The sequence below is a fragment of the Galleria mellonella genome, unplaced genomic scaffold (assembly GCF_026898425.1).
Source record: "Galleria mellonella isolate WM207_F2 unplaced genomic scaffold, CSIRO_AGI_GalMel_v1 utg300, whole genome shotgun sequence".
In the NCBI taxonomy this organism is placed as follows: Eukaryota; Metazoa; Arthropoda; class Insecta; order Lepidoptera; family Pyralidae; genus Galleria; species Galleria mellonella.
Genome location: NW_026442068.1, coordinates 4623580 through 4651109, shown reverse-complemented (window position 1 = coordinate 4651109; position 27530 = coordinate 4623580). Strand labels below are relative to the sequence as shown.

General features: G+C 32.0%; 2 protein-coding genes and 1 long non-coding RNA gene across 8 annotated transcripts; 1 reads left to right on the top strand and 2 right to left on the bottom strand.

Moving 5' to 3' along the window:
- Positions 1–308: 308 nt before the first annotated feature.
- On the bottom strand, positions 309–6922 carry LOC113509111 (glutathione S-transferase 1-1-like). Of its 3 annotated transcripts, none has more exons than XM_026892399.3 (5): positions 6647–6922; positions 2981–3145; positions 2112–2312; positions 1557–1762; positions 309–472 (listed from the first exon to the last, which is right to left on the bottom strand). In XM_026892399.3, exons 2-5 carry the CDS (start codon positions 3119–3121, stop codon positions 361–363), a joined length of 660 nt encoding a protein of 219 aa, XP_026748200.1. In that variant the 5' UTR covers positions 3122–3145; positions 6647–6922; the 3' UTR covers positions 309–360. The 3 variants fall into 3 exon arrangements, with proteins under 3 accessions (XP_026748200.1, XP_026748199.1, XP_052751638.1); XM_026892398.3 differs by having other exon boundaries at positions 2981–3129; XM_052895678.1 differs by lacking the exon at positions 6647–6922 and adding an exon at positions 5597–6552 and having other exon boundaries at positions 2981–3129.
- Positions 6923–8469: 1547 nt separating this feature from the next.
- Positions 8470–11280, bottom strand: LOC128200874 (uncharacterized). 2 transcript variants are annotated; one of them, XR_008252938.1, is made up of 2 exons: positions 10722–11280; positions 8470–8788 (listed from the first exon to the last, which is right to left on the bottom strand). It is a non-coding gene; the product is annotated as an uncharacterized LOC128200874 (long non-coding RNA). The 2 variants fall into 2 exon arrangements; XR_008252937.1 differs by lacking the exon at positions 10722–11280 and adding an exon at positions 9289–10096.
- On the top strand, positions 8694–27495 carry LOC113509110 (uncharacterized). 3 transcript variants are annotated; one of them, XM_026892394.3, is made up of 9 exons: positions 8694–8826; positions 8923–9013; positions 12586–12795; positions 13401–13546; positions 13810–13911; positions 20872–20983; positions 21838–21939; positions 23018–23117; positions 23241–27495. In XM_026892394.3, the coding sequence occupies exons 2-9, from the start codon at positions 8988–8990 to the stop codon at positions 23400–23402; spliced, it is 960 nt and encodes a 319-aa protein (XP_026748195.2). In that variant the 5' UTR covers positions 8694–8826; positions 8923–8987; the 3' UTR covers positions 23403–27495. The 3 variants fall into 3 exon arrangements, 2 of the variants coding, with proteins under 2 accessions (XP_026748195.2, XP_052751637.1); XM_052895677.1 differs by having other exon boundaries at positions 8812–8830; XR_008252936.1 differs by lacking the exon at positions 23241–27495 and adding an exon at positions 14051–14234 and having other exon boundaries at positions 8782–9013.
- Positions 27496–27530: the final 35 nt, after the last annotated feature.

Genomic DNA, 27530 nt, shown 5'->3' with positions numbered 1-27530 from the left:
GCAATGGAGTTTAATAGACCCATTACTAGCTATTTCTATTGCCCTACAAGATCGACCTCCACGTGGATCTCCCTGGAAACCATCGTTAACAATTCTTGTTGAATTCATTACAATGAGCTAACTGACCTGCTTCATCCTCACCTATCATCCTTCACTGGTGCCCCGCCTGTGTATACCGATACCGCGGGTTGGGTTACCATTACATTATCACCTATTAAAAAAAAACATGTTTCTGGATGTTTCTATACTTAAAATATCAAAATATTGTGTTCCTTTTTGGTAAATTATTATGAATAAATTAACTGTAATATGTGATACTTATAAATTTAATAAGGTATCAAATATGAATTATCTATCTGTTTACAATTCAGATTTTGCTTTCAACCGAGTAATGAAATTTTTAAACTCCTCAATACCCTTTCCATTAGTTTCTTCATATGCTGGTGCAGTAGATTTGACGAGCTGGAACCATCTGTTCACAAACATAGGTAGGTATTTATTATATAGCAAATAGATAAAATTATTTCTCTGTGTAATAATACCGGACAGAATACAATATATAGTCGGTTTTAATATTCCTTTTCATTTTTATCTTCAGGATTTATTTATTTACTAGCAGTCCGTCCCAGCTTCGCACGGCTGGGCACTTTCACATTTTAAAAAGTGGCCATTAAGGCTACACACGCGACGGAAGCTTAATAATGAAGTAATTTCTCCCTTTTTCCCAACATTTCCCTTCACTGCTCTGCTCCTATTGATCGTAGCGTGGTAAAAAGTATATTATAATCTGCCCAGGAGTATGAAGAATAATTGTACCCAGTTTCGTTAAAATCCGTCAAATAATTTTTGTTTCTATAACGAACATACAGGCAGACAGACAGACAAAAATTTTACTGATTGCATTTTTGGCATCAGCATCTATCACTAATCACCCCCTGATAGTTATTTTGGAAATATATTTCATGCACAGAATTGACCTCTCTACAGATTTATTATAAGTAGATATAGATTTGATACAGTTGCATTGTACATTACTATACAATATCCAAGAATAATAGTCGTAGACTAGGAAATTCATTACACATAGATACAGGTACAGTGCAAAAAAAAGGTAAACTTGAAATTAAAATCTATATCAAGTTGACTGGTCTCTGGTCAGCATAGTAATAGAGGGCTAATGGGGGACGAGACAGTTGTGAAATTCCTCTAATAAACTGCTTTAATAAACGAATAATCGCATACGAAAAATAGATGTATCGTATAAAATGTATAAAATTCCTATATGGTTATTCAGGCACTTATGATAAAAAAACCGAAATCTGACCGAACACCCTTCCAGCAACAGTGAAATTTCATAATTAGGTACATTGTATCGAAGATCGAAATAAATTACGAACAATTGTTATTATCATATCAGTCCACTGCTGAACATAATTATAGAGGATGTTTATGTTCATCAGTGACAGGGGAACAGACCTGGTCAACCTGCCTACATGTACCTACTGACTCCTCGTAATGCATTTAAGGTCATCATTATACGTACGAACTATACTTACTTTAAAACATTAGGGTATGGTGTCAAATTAAAACCAACGGCGTCTATCGTAGACACTGTAGCAACAAGGCTTAGATCAGCCAGTGTCAAATTAGATCCAGCAGCATATTTGTGACCTTCTAGGAATGTATTAAAAAAAACTAAGGCTTCTTCCAATTTCTTCAGTAACGCTTCGTCTACTGGTGCACCGGCGAAGATTTGCGGGTACTGCAAAACATTCAGTTTAAGCAGTTTACTATTAAGAAGTTAATCATATTATACTAATAAAGAGACAATACTTGATTGTTTGTAAAGGATGAACCCAAAAAATACTTAACGGATTTTAAAAATTCTTTCACCAACAGAAAGTAACATACCAGCGAGTAACATAGCCCATATATTATTTTCGAAAATTCTATCTACTTGTGTCAAACGCCGGCCCTGTTGCTAGTCCTTAAATATTGGCCTAGTTATATAGCAGTTGTTATATCTGTATGTAAAAGCCTTTGGAACTTATACTAAATTCTCATATAGGTAGTTGATGTGAATATATAGAAAATAAGGTATATAGACTTACAAATAGATTTCCAAATCTAGGGTACAATGTACCCAAATCAAAATCCAATCTCTGGTCAACAATAGCTCTAGCTATTGGGTCTTCCGGATATAGAGTACTTCCAGCTCCATATTTATTGACTAGATATCTGCTGATGGCTCGTGATTCCCATAGTGAGAAATCGCCGTCTACTATAGTCGGCACAGTGTGTTGAGGATTTATCTAAAAATATAATTTTGTATTTTGAGGATTTTTAACAAATTTCTCTTGTATCTTCAAAAATCTGAGGTTACTGCATGTCAGTGCAAGTAGCGAGCGATGGAGAAAGCTACAGTTGGAGTTTCTCCGTGCGCCCGCCTTCTAAGTAGACCGATAATGTTAAGAGGACGGCTAGAAATGGATGGATGCGAAAAGCAGAGAATCGCATATGGTGGAAGGCATTGCGGAAGGCTTATAACCAGCAATAGATAGATACAGGCCGGAATGATGATGATGAATGCAAGTAGGATGAGTATAATATTATAGAAGCGAATAACCTATGTAACTTAAGTACTTGAGGGTTACTGGATACAAAATTTATCGGTAGGTTCTGTTTCTATCACCGAGCATAACAATGTTTCGATTTGAAAGGTGGAATAAATATGCGGGTAACCCTACTGAGTAGGGATGGATAAGGAGTACCTACTATGGAAATTAGTATACTCTGTGTATTGATTAATGTCCATGGTGTTACTCTATGGATGACGGTTATCTCTTTGCATGGTGGGCAATCAATTTGCTATTACAGGTAGTCACTTGCCGGTTATTAGATAATTTAAAAATGCCCATATTTTTATATATTGTTTTGTGTTGTTGTTAGTATACCTAGTTCTGGAAATCAACTTTTTTACCTTTAAGAAATCCGGTTTAAATTGTTCTCCAGCAGACAAGTCAGTTAATTTTAAGTTGAGTTGAATATCAAGTGCCGCTGCGACCAGCAACACTAATCTACATGGCGCTGAGCCCGGCGTATAGTATAAATCAATGGTCATTTCGATTTCTGAAATAAATATTTACTGAAAGTGTACACATGAATATACGATTATAATCTCAAAAAGAAAAAAAAAACGTACTGTGTCCAGGTTCCATTTTTTGTGCATGGGAGATAATTAAGAAAAAGTAATACTTTGTTAATTAATAATTCCGGTATCACGTAGAAACTACTATGCGAAATTCGATGCGGTTTTCATAGTTATGTTCCAAAAGGTATAATTTAAAATGTGGTGTATAATTTAATTGATTTCTTTAACCACGCGTACAAAGTAATTGTGTTGCTGAAGGTCTAACTCAAAATCCGACGTACCGATGTTTGATATGTCATAAAACTGACATACAATAAAATACATCGAGAACACATTAGGTTTCCGTATCAAATTGATACAAGGAACCTTTATGATTCGTCTTTTTTCTTTCGTTTTTCATAGCGCTAATGCTAATAATTTGGAATAGTTTTAGCTATCATGCCGTAGTCGATATGCCAATACCGAAAGACAGAAAGGGTCTAGAAAGGTTTCTAGGTATGGTAAACTATCTTTCTAAATTTATTCCGAACTATTCCGAAAATGTAGTAGTGTTACGAGCGCTTTTAAAAAAAGATTTGGAATGGGTATGGGGACCCGAACATACTAATGCTGTAAATAAATTAAAATGTCTTATTACATCAGCTCCCGTCCTAGCACTGTATTCGAACCGATTACCTATAGTGGTATCAGTGGATGCGAGCGCGGAGGCACTAGGCGGCCTGGTGCTACAGGCAAGGCGGCCGGTCGCGTTCGCTTGCCTTACACTTACTGATACACAACGTCGCTATGCGCAAATAAAAAAAGAAATGCTGGCGATCGTCTTTGCTTGCGAACGTTTTCATCAGTACATATTCGGTAGAAACTATGTAACAATACAGACGGATCATAAACCACTAGAAGCTATATTTAAAAAATCGCTCTCAGCTGTGCCGGCGCGATTGCAACGTATGATGCTACGCATCCAAAGTTATGACGTCAAAGTGGTTAATACGTCCGGCAAATTCATGTACATAGCGGACACTTTGTCGCGTGCCCCATTACCTATATTCATGCATGAACGGATCAATGAAGATTTGTGCTTCTACAAACCTGTTTTATGTTAGAACATTTACAATACAGTGATAAAAAACTAGATTTAATAAAAGAACAATAAAAAAATGACAAAGTAGAGCAAATATTAATTAATTATATTAGTAATGGATGGCCTCGAAGTAGACATAACGCGAACCCAGAAGTACGTTTATTGTGGTCTTATAGGGATACTTTACAATATGTAGAAAACCTGATCCTTAAAGATAATCGGTTATACATTCCGAGTACTTTGCGGGAGGATATGTTGCGTTGTGTCCATGAAAGACATTTAGGCATAGACCGGTGCAAACGGCGCGCACAGGAGGTAATGTTTTGGCCGGGCATGTCGCGTGACGCAATTGTGTCGCGTGTGCACTGCATGCACCGCGACCGATCCGAGAACCGATGATACCGCATTCAATTCCAAATTTACCGTAGAATAAGTTAGGGTCGGATATCTTTGAATATAAAAAATAAATATATTACCTTATATTAGTGGATTACTTTTCAAATTATGTAAAAATTAATAGAATAAATTCAATTGGAAGCTCATATGTTATTGGAACAATGAAAGAGCAATTTGTAGATATGGTATACCAAAAATGTTAATAACAGACAACGGACCGGCGTACACTTCAAAACAATTTAAACAATTTCTTTACAATTGGGAAATTGAGCATGTTACTTTATCTCCGTTATATGCACAATCTAACGGGAAAAGCGAGCACACGATACGTACCGTAAAAAATATGCTAAAAAATGTGAAGATTCGGGACATGATTTCCATTTAAGTTTATAAATTTAAGATCTATACCTAGGGATAACGTAGATTCGCCTGCACAAATTTTGATGAGAAGACGTTTAAATACCCGTCTACCGATTTATGAGCCGTTATTAGCTGACAAAGTGGATAACAAGTTTAATTATGATAAGTTATTAAACAAACAGACAAGACAAAAATCCATCTATGGTAGACGAGCAAAACACAAAGTCTACCCCAGCTTGAACAAAAATGATAAGGTGGTCATTAATGATGGCGGTCAACGTCGTTAAATGAAGGTAGTGCAACAAGCAAAGGCGCCAAGGTCGTACATTTTAGAAGACGAGACTGGACGTATGTTTAGACGTAATCGTCGTCATATAGTTTGCAGGCGGCGCAAAGGTAATGAGGGAGCACAAGCTACAGTCACAGGTACGAATAATACTATATATATATATTATGTGTCATATATATATGTGGGTAGTGTAAGATGAGGTTTCTATATTAGTACCCTCGACATAAAATAAACAGTATTAATCTAGCAAGTTGTGTTTCACTACAGTATTGTACCGTTATAGTTACACCACGGTCTTTACAATCGATCAGCAAAATACCTTTTGTATCCCAAAAGATAGTCGCCATGATCTTTTTGGCCGATTGTGACACTTTAAACTCTTGCTTCGACTCAGGTTCATAGTGTCAACCCAGGTTTCATCTACAGTAACAATCCAGGTCATAACTTCTTCCCTACTCTCTCCACAGAGCTTCAAAAACTGGCGAGAACACTCGACACGCTGACTTTTTTTAAGTGGCGTGAGTATTCTTGGCACCCATCTTGCACTGAACTTAGTCATGCCAAGACGATATTGTAGAATATTTAAAATACTTGTTTCGGATAATCTAACCATTGCCGCAAGTTGCTTCTTCTTCAGCCGGGTATTTTCTAATACAAGTTTTTCTACTTTTGCGACAATTTCCGGTGTGGTGGCCTTAATTGGCCGTCCGGAGCGGGGGTCATCTTCAATAGACTCTCTTCCTTGTTTGAAAAGACCATGCTTCTTGTAAACCATGGTTTTACGAGGGGCAGAGTCCGCGTAAACTGCTAACAGCTCTTGAAAAAACGTCTGAGTGGATTTTTCATGCTTGATGAGGAACTTAATAACGGCGCGGTGTTAAATTTTCGCCATACTCGCTGACTTCTTACCGATTCACTTGTTTGCAGGTCGATAAATCGAAAGTTAACGACCCAATTTGATTCAAACTTGGTATATATACTCTTAATAAGGTGCTTAACAAGTGATTACCTGGACGAGTAAACCAACCTCCACCAACCCGTCCATTCCGCGAACTTTTTGACCTCCCCTCGTAATTCACCTGATTCTGCTGATGTTCAATAGCTAGTCCTACTTAGTATTTAAAAAAATCAAATAATTGACTAATTGTTTAGATTTGTTATTAATATCATTTAGAAGAGTTTCTGTGATAATTTTTGCACAAAATCTTGGTTACCTTTTCAGTTCTATTGAAAAAGAATCCAGATATTTCTGAAACAACGTCTATGAAGTTGCGGGTAGAAGCTAGTTGCTAATACGCTTTAGAAAATATTTAGTGTAAATAATTTTCAAATCAAATACAATAAAAAATTCACAAAGATAAGTACATACCTATTGTTATGTCTGGCAAGGGTGACAACTAGTGGCAACTTATCCAACAAATTACGGTCACGGTTGACTGATAAAATATTTTTACACCACAAAATATATTTCATAAAGTGATGAATTGATTGGATGTTTACCATCCAACAATTTTCTCCAGGAATATTATACTTTCTACCGAAAAATGTTACTAATGAACTGTATTGTATTTTATTGTATTGGATGCATGTCGGTTGTTTTTACTGATATAAAACCTGTTGGCCTTGGACCTTGATATAAAAGTGTTGCTATTTCAAATATTTTAAGTGACCACCTACCAATTTTATATTTAATCTTGATTTCTTAATGTTTTAGATACTTAGTTTTTAAATGTAGGTAATCTTACGAATATTATGAAAGGTGTTTAGATATTTTTATATGTTTGTTACTCAATTACACTTAAGCAGAAACTGTACACGGTTTTTTTTTAATGGATGGTAAAGGAATGGTTACCTCGATACCAGTGAGGAATGATAGGTGAGGATTTTTTTTTTTTTTTTTTTTTTTTATACTACTTAGAATGGCAAACAAGCTGACGGCCCACCTGATGGAAAGTAGTAACCGTCGCCTATAGACATGAGCAGTACCATGGACATAATAGAGTATACTGTTTCGCCCATGATACCCCCCATGCGTTGCCATTCCTGAGGACTCAGGTGTTATTCCTCTGTACCCAGTAAATTCACGCCATATCCCATCCTTCAAACCGAAACACAGTTATGCAAACACAACTGCTTCACGGTTGAAACACGAATGGGACAGAGGTACCCAAGCAATCGACTTTTGTACAAAGTCTCCCTCTGGTAATGAGGTCCTCTGAGGATGAGAAGACAGGTCAGTTAGTCTATCGTGATGAATACATTTGGAATTCAGCACGATGGTTTCCAGGGAGGACCACGTTGAGGTCGTTCTGATAGGGTATATTGCTAATAATGGGACTGGTTGTCCGTATTTCTAACAATCCCTACCCAACACTCTGATACACGGATACATTATATAGATACAATATATAAATAGGTACCTATATTACTTTGTTCTTATTATATATGATTCAAATACTTACTTATGTATTAGTATAGCCACGGAAAACAACTAGTAATTTATGTGATTATCATCGATCCTATCCGTGTCTATATTAGCCTTGTCGTCCCGGTATAAATGGACCATCATGGACCACCCCTTATTTTTCTGTGAATTTCGTAAGAGACGACTATAGGACCTTAATGGACAGCAGCATCCCTCTTAAAACGTCATTAAAGTCTAACTGCGCCGTCTACCAAGCGTAACTACTGGCAAAACCCCCCTCATAGGGGAGGACTATGTTCAGTAATGGACAGTCAACGGCTGATACGGTACCACCGATCAAATCAAATACAATAGATAATAATAAAGTAAATCGTATATTTGCAATTTGAAAAGGAATAAAATTTCATATCTGGCAACGTTGGTTAATAGTGACGTGCCGAATCGTTAAAGTCCATTATTTTAATAGGTACTCGATAAAGATATCGAATTGAATTATAGTATTTTGTAATTCTAAGGTTCAATAAATGTTCATTAATCTAAAATTTTTCCTTGGTAGTTATTAAGTAATGAACTTGGTACCTAATTAAGGAAAATGTATGGTTTATAAATACGAGACTAAACATAATTATTTTTTATCGATGCCTTTACCGACTGTACGCTAATAATACAAATGTTTTATTTTTTATGACTGGGTTCTAGGTCTCGGAAAAGCCGTTTCCTTGATTGAACATTTTACTTTTCTTGATTTCAATAGCTTCGTGTATTACTTGTAGAAAATTTGTTCCGCAGAAAGAATTTGTGGACAGTGAAACTCAATCCAATGGTTGGCACCTGCTCCCAGTAAATGTTCTATAATCGCTGATGTACTAGTTTGGTAATTTTTCACTGTAGTGTAATAGTTCCTCGACTCTTTCAGAAATTATCCGTTTAGTCTGGCCTATTACGAACCACTTATTCGAGCCAGTACTCAAGTCAGGGCGACTTGGCACAGCACTACACATGTGACTTGATTAGATTAGATAAGCAGGTATCTGAAGTAATGTTAATTTTTTAGATAGAAACCGAACCTGAAGCCGAACGCGAAACCTGTAATTAGGAAGCTTTTAAATTTTACTTCTGCTTATGTAGGTATATGAATGAATTATTGTAAAAATTTTGAAGGTAGAAGCAAAAAATTTAAAATCGTTGTGAGATTAATGGTGTTCTCTGTGTATTTGCAGTGTACTGAAAACAAAGAAATTTTAGTGTGATTTATCACTGGCGGTTAAGTTGTTTTTGTTTTCTTATGTCGGATTTTAGCAAGATGAAACGGTAAGTTTATTTTTTATTTAATATATTAACGTAATATAACTGTAACTACACGATGCTTATACTCGGGTGGTCAAAATGGTAGAAAGGGTCTCAATAAGAGCAATAGAAGCAACAACAAAAATTAGTATTAGAATCTTTATCGGTTTTTATACTTGTTCAGACATCACACAAAAATTACTGCTTCAAATCGGATGCGATTTTCACAGTTGTGTTTCTGTAGTTCTACGTTAAAATCTGCTATTTTGTAAAGTCTAGCACTTTATTTCACAATTTACCTCACAAACATTTTCACTTTCCTTAATCATATTTTGTATGCATTGAAAAATGAGTTTTGAAAACTAACGTGAGTTGCCAAGAATGGAAGCATCGTAAAAATAGAGACTAGGTAGAAGTGACACTCCGCAAGAATTGAATTCCTTTAACGGCGCGGTCATATGCCACTGCACGTATTGCTCAATATTAAATGTAATATTTTTAATAGTTCGCCTATCGTTATATCTGATCGGTTCCTTTCGGCTGTGGTTGTGTGCGCTCAAAGCCGTGAAAGGGCGGATTACTTATTTTCCCCCTTCTTCTGTGTTTTGTGATTATTTTCTTTTTCCAATGCAATAGTCAACAATATTACGTCAACTTCAAGTATTTTCAAAAATTAGAACACGTCAGCACAATATTAGTTAAACTGTTTGATTAGACGCAGAAAAGGGATACGTTCGCAAGCGATAGTATGAAGTCAATCGTATGCATCGACATCTTGCCGGACGTCATTGACAGTCGTCGCATCCGTTCGTATTGATCATATATTGATACGAGTTGTTGGATGGAAATCATCCCTTAGCCCATCGTGACGAATTTAACAATGGTTTCCAAGGGGAATCGTGTGGAGGATGACCTAATAGGGTACATTGCTAGCAATGGGGTCGCTAGATCTTATTATTAACAATCCTTTTCCTCCTTCTAAAATGAGTTACCTACTTCCAAGATCCGTGCGTACAAATTTACAGCCAAAAGCTAGTTCTTAAGCCAAAAGTTAGTTTTTTTTTTTTATTTATTTATTATTACAAAATTTCAGAATTACATAAAACATGTTCTATTAGCATTCAGAAACCACGTAGATTTGTATTAATGCTAAATACATTGAGACTGTTCAATTTGTATTAACATCATGCAAGAAAAATTTTTTTTATTTACATTTGATGTTTTCAATAGTAATATCCCGTACATCGGTGGGTAGTTCGTTAATAAGTCGAGGAACTAGATAGTCACACGCCCACCATATTAACTATTATGGTGGGCGTACGGCTATCTTAATAGTTATAATAGTTATTTAGGCGAGTGCTATTGGTACAAAGTAAATTCCGAGCGACCGCCCTCTTTGGAAATGAATTTGTATTTTAAAAGTTTAAAACTACTTTACTTTTATACATTATATAAGGATTTAGGTTAAATGTTCCGATTTAGTTTTTAACTACGGGGTTCTATGATATTTTAAAATTCTATAACATTTCTAAAAGATTATTTGTAGTCATTAGAAGGCTCTTTAACCCTTCTAGAATATTTTTCAATATCAAAATAATTCTGTAACGTTTTCAGGGTGTTCTGGGTACCTATAAGTATTTGTATTTGTGTAGGTGTTTATATGCATGTATGCATGTGTATATGTATATGTGTATATATAATAATGAGTAGGGATGTATATTTACTATATTACATGTATTACATCTCCATATTTAGAAATAATAGAATTTTCGTCGTGTCTCCGATCAAATTGTTTCTAATTACTCCCCTCCATCCAAAGGTTGCCTGGAAGAGATCACTTTTAGCGATAAGGCCCATTGTTCTCTCATAGTAATTATTTCTTGTGATTGTTTGTATTTATAGGCTTACTATTGTTATCTTTTAGAGGAAACATTAAATAGTATTTATCTATAAGATTTCTGGAAGTTTCTATATAAAGGATTTACGGGTAAAATGTTTTATATGGTTTCTAAAAATTTACACGAAAGTACCGATGTGAAGAGTTCAACCTGACATGGGGCATATTGTTAATAATAGAACTTGCGCCTTACCATTAACTAGTATAGTATTATATTATCTGTGCCATTAAAAATTTTCTGATCAAGGTTTGCTTTTAAAGAAATTAGAGCAAATTTTCAAATTTAAAAAAATCTTAATATTATATTATTTCTCTGAAATTTTATTTAAAACTAGGATTAAGAAAGTTATTACCGCGTATAAAAGTTTTTTTTATTAAAAAATTGTGATGAATAATCACAATAAATAATACCAACAAATTTAAATTAAAAATGCTTATTTTTAGTGGGTCTTTTATGTTTGTATGGGTTTTATCGTATTAATCCCTAAATGTAATCATATTCTCGTTGTACTGCCCTCGATAACGTCGTTGACATCAAACGATGTCCATCACATCTTGGTTTTAAAAGGCCGGCAGCACACCTGCAATGCCATTGGTATTGTGGATGATCATGGGCGGCGGTAGTCACTTACCATCAGGTGAGCCGCATGCTCGTTTGCCCCCTGTGTTGTAAAAAAAAGAAACATCTTGGTAAAAACGTTAATTTTATCATGAATTCACTATCATCGATGTTAATAAGCGGTGTAAGTACTAAATTCTGTTAAACTTTGCGACGACAGAATCCTAAATTTATTTGGTTCTGAAACAAACTTCATATCGTTTTTCTCTTCTGTATCAGGCTATAAATATTAAAACAACTAGTATAATATATAAATGAGTAAATTTATGTATAAGAAAATAAGTTCGTTTGACATTTTAAAAATGTTTGCATTTACGTTTCTTACCTTCAGTTCGCAAAGTAATTTTGCAATTAATACAAGCAAATTGAGGCACCTGTTTCTTGTTTCCGAATTTTATATAAAGGATAAAATAGGTCTCATAAGCTTTACAAAACTTCAAATTTGTTGCTAAAGCAATTTTTTTGTTTCCTACTTTAATTTATTCACCACAAACAGAATGATCAACACTTGTATATACACAATCTTGACGCCATGTTCTAACTCAGTAAGACACAAAAGACGCTTGTTACAGCTGTTAAAGACAAAAGATGAGTAAACACTCACTGTTATGCTCTTTATAAATAATACACAATTAGCAATCGGGATAATCAAAACGCTACCACCTTAAGTGTTACCATTTATTTCTAATAAAATCAATTAAAATCTTCAAAACTTATTTATCGAAGTTAATTATACAAATGCTGACTTTAAAAGCTAAAAATGTATATTGGAGTATTTTTCGATGTTTAGAATCAGAATTCAAGCATTAGAACAGAAATCAAAAAAAAAATCGTTTTGTTGACCTATGATTCTTATAATTTACCCGTGATTTTACATTTCATAACAAGGTAAACAGTACATAAAATTCATAATAATATTTGTCTTTACTGATTAGTTTAACTTATACCTCTGTAAATGTATATTTCCATTTTTAAGTAATTGAAAACGGCCATTTTAATTAATACATTTTTTCAGTTCATTATTTTATATAAAAAATTAAAACAAATTGGTCCATCTTATATTATTATTTCTTGTTTCAGGTGTATTTTACCATTTATTGCAATATGCATACATTCGGCTAATTGTGCTGTCTCAGCACAATTAGCCGAATGCACGGAAGATGTGCATTGTGATGTAAAATATTATTGCGATCCGAATTTCAAATGCCAAAAGTGCATTGATTGTAAAAGTTATCAGCACACTCTATGTCCTAAGTCCATTACCGATTGCGAATCTTCAGAGTCTGTTGTGTAAGTACCTAATATCACGTTCATTACGTATTCAATATCATTCAATATCGTCATTCAATATCAAGTGGATCGAGTGATAACTCGTTCCACTTGATATTGTGTCTCCACACTGACAGTTTTCGAAAATTTTATTTTCTTAATTACTTATTGTACTAGCCTATGCGCGTTTTGACTAGTTTTTGGGTAAACTGTTTAAGAGTAAAAGAATGATGCGTTTTCTCTTAATCATGATGCGTTGTACAATTTTCATGGGTTGGGGTAAATGGGCCAATAAGAGCCAACGGCTAGTACCGAAATAGTATCACGCGATTTACAGGAGCTGCGATTGGGTAATCCGTTTGACATTGAAACGGAGCCGTAACACTTATAAAATTAATTATTTTTCACATAATATTATATTTGAATAAATACAGAAAATCAGTTATCTGGCAACACTAAGATGTATAATAATTTAGGCACATTAGATCCGTGTTCCATTTAGAGACAGTTCAAACTGAAATACTCAATACAGTATTCTGCTAGGTTAATAATCACACTAAACAGGATCGCTCTAAACTAGCTAGTTTTGGGTCCTAGCTTTATATTTAATTACTTTTATTTTTTAGACATGCAACAACAAACAAAGACAAAGAAAGCAGTGGTGGTTACCATTTTTTTATGATATATACGAAGATTGGACTAGTTGTCGCGTTTATCACTATAGGAATGTTGGCTGTTTTTGTAATACGCAAAAAAAGATTATTTCAGCCTCGTAAGTACTACCTACTTATTGTTTTTTTATTATAATAATTTAATTATACTCATAAAATATTTTGTGAATTACTATTACATGAAAAAATAGGAACTTTTATACCTATAAGTAAATAATAATCAAAGGTAATAATATAAAAAAGCAGTTTCGATGTTCTTAAGTTCGCATAAATTATATAAAATCCTATCATATATAAATAATATCTATTCGATATAGAGGACACTAGATAAAATATAATATAATTTATTTCCTACTGTGTTCAGGTTTCCGCATTGATGACATCGCTCCAGTAAACAGCGCTACCGCTCCGTTATCACCCCCGCCACCTTATAATCCAAACCACAATAGCATTGAACATTACAATGGTAAGTTTTTTTATGTAACATGGAATAATAAACAAGACGATGTAAACTTGTAACCGTCGTTTGTGACGTCCATGACACCCCTAATGCTGTTCTATTTTTGAAGACTGATGTGTTATGGCGTTCTACCGTAATTTCACAGTTATATCCTGTGATGTACTCATTAAAGTTGAGACTGCAAGTCCCCCCGCTCCTGCCACTCCTCTGGGTGACGTCCGGGCGGGTGGTCGTGTGAGTCGCATTGTGACATATTATTGTTTATTATTTCCTACACCTACCTACCATACGAGGAGAACAGCACAAAATTGGCGACGAGGTGAAAATTTGTAAGTAAAAAATATATATATATATGTCATACGACTACAAAATTACTTGTTCTAATCAGTCCAAAGAGTGTAACTATTGCGTTGTTATTTTAATGTAACTTGACACGAATAACATTAAACTGTTAAATTTCTAAATTCACAAGGAAGAGAGAAGATAATTTATTAATTCTCAATTAATTTATTAAATATAGAAAAGACTAAAAGCAATTTCAAAAAGAAATAAAGATTTGATTCTATAAATTGTATAGAGAGAGCAAAATATTGATAATACATATTACGGTGCATAGTACGTTTTGTAATTTAGCGACACACTGTGACTGATTTTAACGCGTTTGCGCATCATAGTCGTACAATAACTTGCTATACATGCCTAAACAAATGGTCGGCGTTTGTTGATGTCTAGGTATACCGTACCGCATACTTTCTGTTTATATTTACATCACAGTATAAGTATAACAGTTGAATTCTTAAGATAAGTAGTTCGGGGATACCAGCGAATACTGACTATACATACAACAAAATGTGCCTGCATGTATTAGCCGAGTCGGAGTAATTATTTTGACAAATAAAATACACCGTACAATCCGAATGAGCAAAGCCCATTAAATACATAATTCCACATAAACTGTAATCTATTTAGATACAAGTTTATGCAATTGGTGGTTCCGATTATAGAGGTTGCTTCCATAATAAATAGATTTGTATGTAGGTATAAACCTAATACAAATGTAATTATCATAAGATAATTATGATATATTCAAACACTTCACATTAATTTCATTATTTAACAGATATTTGGTAAGAGTTGAGGTTACGATTTTATTTTTCTTACAAGGAACCAGCAGAATATTAGCATTGCCGGTAGTTCTCTGCTTAATTCTGAGTTGGTTACCCTTTCGCCGTTGGGGCACATAAATTTACCTACGTATTTATGTTGGTTTATAAGTTCAAAAGGCTGTGTTTGTAACTGAGAATAATCCATTTATCCACCTGTACAACAAGTACAAGTATTCGCATTTACAATATTGTTGCCTACAATTATAATAGCATACATTATTACGGTAGGTAGGTATAATCATTTAATAAAAAATAAAATAAAAATAGCCTTTATTCCTGAATTACAGATTCTTTTTTAAATTGTAAATATGTATAAATAATTAATGTTGACATCAGCAACATCTTATTTTTCAGGTTGTTTTAGAACAATCATTTTAGTATATTCATTTACAAACACAAAATTCTGAAAAAAATATAATAATAACAACTTATAATATTTTATTTAGATTCAATCCTTGACGGGGTAGTCAGACGCATTTGTCGACTACGATATACGGTTAATATATTTGTTAATAATAGTAACATAATTGGTTATTTGTCGATTATCATTAGTTAACAGTATTTATATAAATACGTATAAATAATATACCACCATAAAATTCCCGTTTTGCAAATTGTCTTATTATAACATCTCAATTGTCAAATCGTAGAAAAATGCAGTTCCTCAGAACTTAAGTTAAAAGATAATTCTACTTAAATAGAAATAAATATTGTGGAAGCAATTCAATAGAGACTGATGAAAGATCAGTAAAAGGACACTAAAGAAACCAAATATTGTAAAGAGATTTCGGTAAAGAATATACGGTGTATGAAATGTGAGAGTACATATCAAAATAGTTATGATGCACAATGTGTTGCAAGAAATAACTTTTGCTAAAAGTGTGGATTTATAAGCCATTTAGGTCAAAAGCAATATCGCACTAATCGAAATAAGTGCATGAATGTGCAAGCGATAGTTATATGGCGAAATAAATAGTATAAACCAAATAATCCATCAAGTAAAAAATAAATAAAGTTACCAAACAATCATTCAACTCTCCTATAACTACATTCATACTGAATGTTGAACATACTCTATTCCACTATAAAATATCTTGCCAAAATAGTGGAACTAAATGTTAACCATACTCTATTCCATTATAAAATATCTTGCCAAAATTGTGGAACTAAGTGTAACTCTATTCTATTATAAAATATCTTGTCAAAATGGTGGAACTAAATGTTAACCATCCTCTATTCCACTATAAAATATATATCTTGCCAAAGTGATGGAGTTACATTAAACATACCCATTGATTTGGGTACAAAACTAGTATACCCATAAATTCGGGTACAAAACTAACATACCCATCAATTCGGGTACAAAACTAACATACCCATCAATTCGGGTACAAAACTAACATACCCATAAATTCGGGTACAAAACTAACATACCCATCAATTCGGGTACAAAAGTAACATACCCATCAATTCGGGTACAAAACTAACATACCCATCAATTCGGGTACAAAACTAACATACCCATCAATTCGGGTACAAAACTAACATACCCATCAATTCGGGTACAAAAGTAACATACCCATCAATTCGGGTACAAAACTAACATACCCATTAATTCGGGTACAAAACTAACATAATAATTGACATAATATTATATACCCATCAATTCGGGTACAAAAGTAACAATAATAATAATAGTCGACAAAACCTAGGACTACTTAAAACTACTTAAAAAAAAAAAAAAAAAAACTAACCAAGAAAAATCTGACAAAATTCTAGGACATATCGAGTCCTAAAGACTCGTTGATGTACTGGGCCCATTTAAAATGTCAGTCTTGGTTGGATCTGGAAGAAGTAGAGAAAAATTGTACTCGCAGCTTATTGTGTACCTAAGAGACTGCTATGATTCATTATATATTACAATTAAGTTGCATATTAATTTACTAAACACAAAACAAACAAAAAAAAATCCAAAATTCAAATTCAATATCTAAATGAACATCAGTTAGATATTGATCATAAAATCAAGTGTTTAGTAAAATAAAATAGTATAGCTCAAATAAACAGAAAATATAATCGAACTTGTAGACAAAGCTGCGAATTGAGTTTCTCTAGTCATAGTTATTTTAAAGAATAGAAAAAAGGAATATGAATCTGTCTGTCAAGGGAAAAGTCCTAAACAAAAAATGTGCATGCTAATCTTGGTAAAAAACATGTTACAATTACTACATAATTAAAATACCTAATATGTATTTACTGCACACACACAACGTGATTTGTTTATGCAAATAAATTTATCTTTATCTAAACCTGGCTTAAAAGATGCTTTTTATCAAATTGAGATTAGAATGTACTTAAGTTTTTATAACAAGCAAGTGGTTATTTCGTTTCGATTACGATCCTACTACAATAAATAATTAAAACTCTGTTTATTTAAACAGTATTTACCAAATCTCTGTTTACAGTGACTAAATATTATATTATTTAGTCTGTGTAACAATGATACTTGTAATTTAACGTGTCAAAATCTATAAATTATATAAATATAATTTATTACTTTAAGTATCTTTATTTTTAATAACAGAGACTTACCTTAGTTTAAATATAAACAAATATTGGTCACGGTTTTGTAGCAAGACATGTAAACCACCAACTAATAGGTATATTATAATATACACATGAATGTTTTAAATGTAATAATTGGAAATAATCCCAAATAAAGGAAATGAATAAGACACCTAAACATGTATTAAATATCTTACACAAGATTAACTGTTTGTTTGTTAATATTTTAATTTCGAACAAATGATGTAAGGCTAAAACATGTCCTACATCTATTTAAATTCGCGATTCACAACGCGAAAGTTTAAAAATGTGTTCAACGTATTTTAACTTTGTAAGGCAAAATAATATACCTACATATCTGTACACGTAGGTTACAAATAATGTATTAATAAAGGATTTATGTTCATGTTTAATCAATCGTAAGTAGAATTTTTAGGGCATGAGCTAATCTCAGAAAGTATTACTTGTAAGTCCCTAAAGACTATAGAATCACTTAGAAAACCAATTTTTTGGAAAATTTTAAAGTTATAAAACTAGTAACCTATTTTGAGAAATAAATATGATAATGTGTTATAATAATATTTAGATTTTATGCGTAAATATTTTAGATATATGTATATAACTGTATATTATCAATATCTTAAATTACAAGTTGTACACAGTCACACTTATCTATCTTTATCAGTTTATTGGTACACAATAAAAGAAAATGGACTCAAAATTTGGCTACAATGACTGAACAAATACGTAAAATGTTAAGGCGTAAGCTCGCTAAATATACTGTATTCAGAGTTCTGGAAAGAAAAGCAAACATTTACAGTAATTCGTAATTTCAAAGCAAAAAGAGTTAGTAAATTGTGGACACTTAAGTTTTATAAGCCATGCAATTAGTAGTTAGATGCTCCCAGGAAAACTGAACCTTAAAGTCAATCATTACAAACTCTTTAAATACGAATTCTGAGTCCTTTATTAATGGTTTTCTATTTTTATTTCATTTGAGATAGCGTAGACGAGCATTCGCTACGACTCATGATAATTATTCTGGCACCCCGGCACTGTTGCCATAAACAGTAGATTATGTATCAAGGTACAAAGGATTGATACCAGTCTCGGTACATATAATAGATGTTGTAATCAATGTTCATGAAGAAATAAAATTTTGTCTACATTACATCTGATCTAAAACAATATATTATGTAACATTCCTAAAATTAATCGATGTCTAAACTATAATAAATGTGACGTACTTATGTAAATATTGAGATTATAAATAGTAACGTCTCTAATATTGTCAGTGTATGTATTGTAGGAATTATTAATTGGAATTCTGATATACTTAGTATAAGACCATAAATCTTCTTAAAAGTACATAAATAAAAGAAATTTTACAAGACTTGACACTTTATTCAGCACAACATTGGATAACTGCTTAGAATTTGGTATTAAACTATACTATTCGACACCATATCGACCGCAGTAGAACGAAGCAAGTAGAATACAAAAATGTGACATTATAATACGTGTACAAATAAATTAAAACCCAAAATCTGACTGGAGGGATAAACTCCTGCTATACCTCATAAGTTACAATATCATGCCACATTATTGATTTGTCATTAGAGATAAAATCTCTTCTATTGTACATGCTAAGAATAATGAGATTTATTTAGAATGGCAGAGACAAATCAATAAAAGAACATTTTAAAATTGGAAGGGAAAGATATAGTGACATAGATATTGAAAATAGGAGAAAGTGTATTCGGAATATAATTAAAGAAAATATATATGCGATACTTCAATCCCTGTATACATATACTTATTGGCGCTATATCTAGAAGAAATTATGGGACAAGAATTAAGATGAAATATACACAATAATATACTTAAGAAGATGAAAGATCAGTAAGAAATTATAAGGATGATGAAAAGAAAGATCTCGATGGACTTCGAGAGGAAATAGTCATATAGTTATTTTTATACAAACCAGTCTTATTATATTTAGTTGCCTAAGTTATATTTTGTAACATAATATATATGGTAATATCATGATATTATTTTAGTTACCTATGACTGTAATGTAAAACTATATTGTTGTAGTTGTATCTATATGAAATTTGTGAGTAATTGTATCCTTCACATTTTGTTGTAAACTCAACTTTGTTTGAAAAAAGCAACAGCTAAGTTTCTTGCCCGTTCTTCTTAGCTGAAATTGCATTCCGAATGGGCGGTAGATTTATAAAAAAAATGACTATTCAAAAATGCTTAAAAAATAATAATTAAGTTTCCTAGAGTAAAAATATTCATATTCTATTATTAATTTTAAAATATTTTGAAAAGGGAGAGATGTGATGTACTCATTAAAGTTGAGACTGCAAGTCCCCCCGCTCCTGCCACTCCTCTGGGTGACGTCCGGGCGGGTGGTCGTGTGAGTCGCATTGTGACATATTATTGTTTATTATTTCCTACACCTACCTACCATACGAGGAGAACAGCACATATCCCATCTTTCAATCTAAAATATGACCATGCGAACACAGTTGCTTCTGTATTCGATGTACCCACGAATAACTTTGATACAGTCTCTCGCTGGTAAAAAATAGTAGGTACCTATTGCTTTACCATCAACATCATCTCCATATCATCCTTTAACTGTCCACTACTGAACATAAGCCTCCCGCTTGGGGACTTTTGCCAGTTGTTGCCACGTTTGGTAGGCGGATTGGCAACCGCAGTCAGCCTTTAAAGATGTTTTAAGAGGGTCGCTGCTGTCCATCTCTCGCCTTTTCTTAGTCGATTCTTGCGACACCTACGGGAAAGGAAGGGGCAGCCTATTCTATGCCAGAATCACACGGCCAATTGCTTTATACGACTTAATAAACTACTAGCGTATATGTATTTGACTTCCCTTTAGTTATATATGTACAGTATATGTATAATTATATATATATAGACGTGGTGAATATACCTGGAATTCAGCACGATGGTTTTCAGAGGGCACCACTGGAGGTCGACCTTATAGGATATATTGCTAGCAATGAGACTGATAGTCCGCAATACTAACAATCCCTCCCCCCCAGTTTATATCTTATCCATTGTGTGGTATCTCAAGTTGTGTACGAAATAAAGGCAGTGGGTAGATAAAGTGATGAGATTAAATTATTTTCTTTTTTATTTGGATAAATTTATATTATAGTATGATATTATAAATTACTAAATTAATTAATTTTAATGATAGAGAAAGTGCCGCTGAACTACTTAACAGCATATGGCGATCGAGAGTCGGATGGTTGTCAAAACGCGAACATTTTCAACTTGCCCCATTATGTTCGAAATGCAGCAATACCCGGGTACGTATTATTTTTTTATTATATATATTTATATACTTCAATCAGGCATTTCAGGTAACAATACCGATCAGTACAGGTATTTAAATACATAGTATTTTTTTATATACTGAATGAATGAAAACTTTTTATTGATCCTTTCAAAGAATGATACAGATTGTAAAGATTTACAATATGTACACAAACATAAAGAATAATAATTACATAAACTTAATTATATAAAAGCAAATAAAAGAGGCAACAATGGGCAGTCGTATCTCTAAATAGCGATCTCCTCCAAGCTTCTTCTTTGATGGAGAAGAATAATTAAAATTATATAATTTACAATAAATATACTCTATGCGTTATTTTTTAACGAATTCGCTAAGCTATCAACATTACGTAAAGTTTATTGCATACCCCCTACAATTAACTGGTGTATCCCAAATTAGACGCGTACATCATTTTAAGGAACCTGCAGCCTTTAGCACGGTGCCGGTGACAGTCATATTTTCGTAATCTTTGAGTTTTTTTTTATACCACTGAGGTGGCAAACAAGCATACGGCCCACCTGATGGTAAGCGGTTACCGTGGCCAATTGAGTCATGTCACAAGGTACCCACAGTTTTCTTGTCATTGCTCGTAAGAATAGTCAAACAATCATAGCGTAAAGATATAAAAGTCAGACAGAGTCAACCCTATACCCTTTAATTTGGTTTAACGAGTATTTAAAAAGTCATGGTTGTATGTGAAATCCTAGCAACGGTACTTGTGATAAACTGTAAAGGAAACCTACTTACAACTATCTCTACTTACTCGTATGTTAGTATGAGTGGCATATTGCCACACTTGTGAACATTAAAATCTCTTTAATACAGTACCGAGCCAACGAACCCTGATTATGATGATGTTACCTTCCCTGAAGAAGAAGACACCAGGGAGAGTGCGTGGATGCCTATTGATAGAAATAATAATACTTTGTGAGTATTTGATATACTTATATTGTTTGTCTATAATATACATTTCAAAACTGTTTTTATTTATTTACATGCTGTAAGGTTTTTGTTATGTTCTAAAATGTGAAAAAAACACTTCTTTCTTATTCCTAAAGTTTGTAATGCGAAAAATCTGAAATAATTACAATTTATAAAAATATACGTAAACATTACAGATAAAATAAAATTATGTATACCACAACTTGAACTTAAATTTGCAGTCCGGTTTCTTAGTTAGTTACAATTACGGCTTAAATACGGAATTTTTAATTGAAATAATTATTATTAGTTGTCTATTTCGTATAAAAAATACAGAAAGAGGCCATTTTATATCATATATTATTATTTTTAATTATATAGATAGAGTTTCCCCATACAAATGCTTCGAGAAAAGTGGGTCAATTTTTTCATACAATTTTGCGTGATAAATAGTTATGAGTGTTTCCTTTATAACTTCTATATTTATTTTGTCTTATAATTTTATTTATTAAATAATTAAATATAGATACCTCAAAATACATTATGTGTGTAAATATAATAGATATATAGAACATTGATAAAAAAAACGAGTCGGCAAATTAGCTGACAAAAAGTTGACCCGTTTTTGAGACTCGATGCTCTATCTATATAATCATGATTATTTAAATATGCTTATTTAATTTTTCAATAGATTTTTAGTGCTATAAATGATTATCCAATAAATGAGCTTGGATATTAATTATGCAGATTGCGACATGATGTTTTAATACAAAAATATAAATATTGTAGCACTATCTTTATAAAAACTTTTTTCATGTTTTTTTCTGTTCTTTTTTAATGTACTGTTTTTTTTATATGTTTATTCTGGTAATTGCGAATTTTTAACACTTTTGCCTTGTAATGAATAATTTGTTTTATTTCTCTTGGTGTTTCGGTGTATTTTTGAAGTAATGATAAGAGTTCATATACAATTTTTTTATCTAAAACAACCAAAAAAAAAATTAAGACATTTACGAAGCCCTCGGTCGCTGAATTCACCTCACACTTCACTAGGTTTTTTAATAATAAGCGTGACTATTTCTAGGTACGATACTAATCTCGAGACCCAGAACATCTCAGAAGGTCAATCTTCAAACTCTGGACAACAATTGGCGACATTTAATAGTGTAATATCACAAAATCAGGTTAGTTTTGTATGTTAAAAACGTAAATTTTAGTTTTATTGTTTATATTTTGTTTTAATTTTATGTTTAAATAACAACATGCCATTATGATGTTCCTAATAAAAAATACTGAATATTAAACAGGAAACCAACATAGCAGCAAGGAGTCATCCACCAGAATCGTTACATAATGGTAATATAGAGGATTGCGAAACAAATGCACAATCGCCGGATAACTCGCAACAAGTAGTTGTAAATATTTGCAATGTAGTAAATATATCAGGAAATAATAAATTTGGAAACTGAAATGAGATAAGCAAATTAAGAAATATGTTATTTTAAAAATATACATGTATACATAAGGTAATAAGTTGTTACATTACATATAGTGGAGGGAATAGTCGTACTTAAAGGGGAGGGCTAAATGGATGTGCTCACCCCAGAATAGTCTGGTGCCCATCCAAAGGTCAGCAGCGGAAAATCAGTTTAGAGTTGATGAAGATATTGATATGTGATAAAAATTGAAACTGGCATTGATAAAAACTATGAAATTTTGATATTGAAAAAAGGAAAATTTATTCTAAAAAATACGACCATTCCATCCATAACCAAGTACACAGTAATTTATATTACAAACTAAAATCAGTCATCCTTTGTATAATATTGCATCTATTATATCTACATACGGAGATAATGGGTTCAGAAATGAAAAAAACGTCCAGATTTTGGACGTATATACAGGTCTGTAGACGTTTATTTTTATGATAAACAGAGTCACATCTGCTTTTGTACAGTTAATTTTAAGTTTTGCATACTCGCTAGGTGATTCTAGTATTTAATACTATGTATAACTAACGCTATATTACTGCATATCTATATAAATGTTTTTAATTTTGTATAGTTGTTATCAATATAGGTATTTATATAAGTAACGTCCATTATGTTCATATAGATCTACCATCGTAAAAATTTTATAAATTTTTTACAATATGAGAATCAAGTATCTATATAGATTTTGTCTCCATATACAGTCAGTTACATATTATTAAGATCGTATATAGAGTTTTGAAAGAGATCTTATTTTTAATATCATATCAATTCACAAAACTAAGACATTTATTTATAAATGAGACCATATTAAATAAAAAAAAAAAAAAACATAATTATATTACTAACTCGTCAATAACTTTCCATGATTATTTATGATCAAGTCGAAATAATTTGTTTTTTAAATATCTCATTAAGCACTAGCATTAGTCGTTCTTAATTATATGTACACGGTTGTAGATTTGAGGTGTGGCGAGTTTCTTTATTAACTGATGGCTGAAGTTTAAATTTCATAGTGTGAAAAATTTTAATTAAACCCTGAATTCATAAACATTGTAATATTTACCACAATTAATGATGAAAAATTTCTATATGCCGTTTTAGTTAAAAACGATAAAATGAAACATATATTTATAAAGTATGCGGTCACAATTCCGTCCTCAGACGTAGCTTCAAAAATCTAATCTTTGAACACCTATTTGAAACAAGTATTCACACTCATAGTTATCATTGCATCAATCTGTATCAATGCAAACATTTCTTTCCTAGAGAGCAAAGTGTTTTTATTAAAAAAAAAAAAATTGTTTCACGCGTATTCCACTTACGTAAAATATTATTTGCATGTAGACGTCGCAATTTTGTACTAGCTACTTATTTGCGGAGGTATGTATTTAATTTGAAGCTGTGCTATGCGCCAGCATTATTTGCTATATACTCGTAAGCATGCTACGATTAAGATGTCTGTTTTATAATATTATTCTAAATCTATGAATTTATCTAAAACCCTTACAATCTTATATAACTAACTTTATGTGCACGTCTGAGAGCAGTGAGTATTCCCGATAAGAAGGTGTTATTTTTATAGTAAATAATCTTACTTATAACTTGAATCTTACTGGTGTATCTCATATTTATTAAGAAGTGTTTTTTTTTATTGTAATTATTCTAAGTAGATATTTATTAAAAATTAGATAATTTTAGTATGCATTTGCTCACTTTTGTTATAAATAGGTACTTATTAAGGGAGAGGATTATGTAGTAAGTCTATCGCTCATTACACCAAAGGATTTTTACGTGAATAAGTTTTATATAAAGTTTTAAATACCAGAGTCACACATTTATTTCATGAAATTCCAAAAAAAAAACAATGAAACAGATAAACGTATATGAATTGTGATATTGAGCCATTTAATAAACTAGACGAACGAACGAAAAAAGATTTAAAATAGTTACATTGCGCTTAGTTGCACAGTATCCTGCGGCGATGTGATTATTGAGCCGACCTTAAAATAGCCTTAAAAGGTTTTTTGAGGTTATTTGTAATGGATATAGTATTTGTATGGTATATATGTTTTTATATACCATTAAATTAAAATCTACAGATAATATTACCTATTTATTAAACTGAACACCGTTTCAAAAAAAGCATATGCTTTATAGTTAAAAATTAAGTAAATATTTATTATTTTTATACAATACTATTTTCTCGAATTTAATAATTTTATTATTACCAAACCGATCACGTGACGATCGATTAGCGATAGTAAATATTAAACGATTGATTAATATTTACTATCACTGGGATTATCCATTGTACAACTTGGTATATCCATTACGACTAATCTTTTATTAGTGGACTGTGAAACTGTGATACTATGAATATCAGTGAGATATTATGTAGTACCTATACAATAATACCTCGACTAACGCTACCCTAACTTATGGTACGTGAACTCGGAGGATACGCCATCTTTAAATCTCGTCGATTTAATTATTTAAATGCTAATTAACTCATTACTCACTCTTCTTATGCTATTGTTAAGCTAATGTGTATATATTAAATTATATCCCGCGAAATGGACGCATGTAACTTACGCGAATTCGACTTAGGTACGCGGTTATTGTTCAATCCTACCAATCGTGTAAGTACGAAGTATTGCTGTAATTATTTTAAATATATTTTTATAATGTGTTTAAACACAGAAGATAAAGTGATTTAAAATTAATATCCTACTTTATTGCACTGTTACCTCGTTATAATGTGTGCGAGAGCTGTGTGCGTGTGTGCACCCATGGAGCGTAGTCAGTTTAGTGTATCGACGTCTGAATCATTCGTCGATGACTCAGATACCTGTATCTACCTGTTCGAACTTTAATTATCTCTTTAAGTAATTTATTTGTATTGACATCGACATTATTTGAATTTTGTTGGAAGTACGGAGTAAAATCAAAGCTGTAGAATATGTTAGAATTCTATAAATTTCGTGAATCAAAAATTCAATAACTTTGAATGTCTAATACCTGTTAACAGATGAATGTGCTGTAATATTAATAGAGACCTAAATTTTTTTAGCGGTTATTGATTTACGCCCATTTTACTTTAGGAAACTTCCACTGAAATCCCAGTGAAACTAGGCACTGGGATAATAATTCTTTTAAAAGGATGCTAATGATTTCGATTTAATCCATTATATAATATAAGAACTTAAATGCATATTGATACAGCTTTATATGTTTTAGTTTAGAAAATAAAATAATTCAAATTTTAACGAATCGGCTGCCCAAACTTAAAACATAGTAAGGGGTTAGAAAAAAATTTTACAGTAAAAACGAAAAATCATGATTTCACCAGCATGTTTCAAGGCCGTGCCCTAGAATAATATTAGACTAAAGCTTAATAAAAGTTGGCTTAAAAGTTGCGATACGCATATCATTGGCTTTAATATATGTAATTATATTTTTAATGGTTAATATTCGCAATTAAATTTTTAGCTTTAGAGATATGAGTAGTAATTACACGTGTTAGGCAGTAGACACCTATTATTTAAAGTTGAGTAATGTCATTTAAAATATTAAATCATAGTAAGAGACAAATCCTTACAACGTACAAATACTAAGATTTGTATTTTTTTTTTTTTTGTAAAATTTTATACATTCGATTGACCAAGTAAGAGGTACATTTATATACTAATCCCTTTATTCATTTGCAAAACTGTTACAAAATACTAATAGGTTTGAGAATATTTCAATTTTTATAAATAAGAGGATAATATATATGTGCATATCTTGACTTTGAATTTAATTATATTCATATAGATTTTACACCCGCAGGCTATAAGAAACATGCCCCTTAAGTTGAAATATGCAAAGAACCGTTTTTTTTTTTTTAAATATGGTCCTTACTTGGTTTTAACTTTGGCCAATCGACATACATACGTAACAACAGTTTTATTTTCTACCCATGATTTATATATATATTTTATACATACCTACAAAGTATTTGTTGTGTACCTATTAACATTTTTATCTAAAAATATAAATACTGTCAATAAAAGGGTATTATACCAAAATATCTGTGTGATTTATTAATTTTATAACCTATATTCT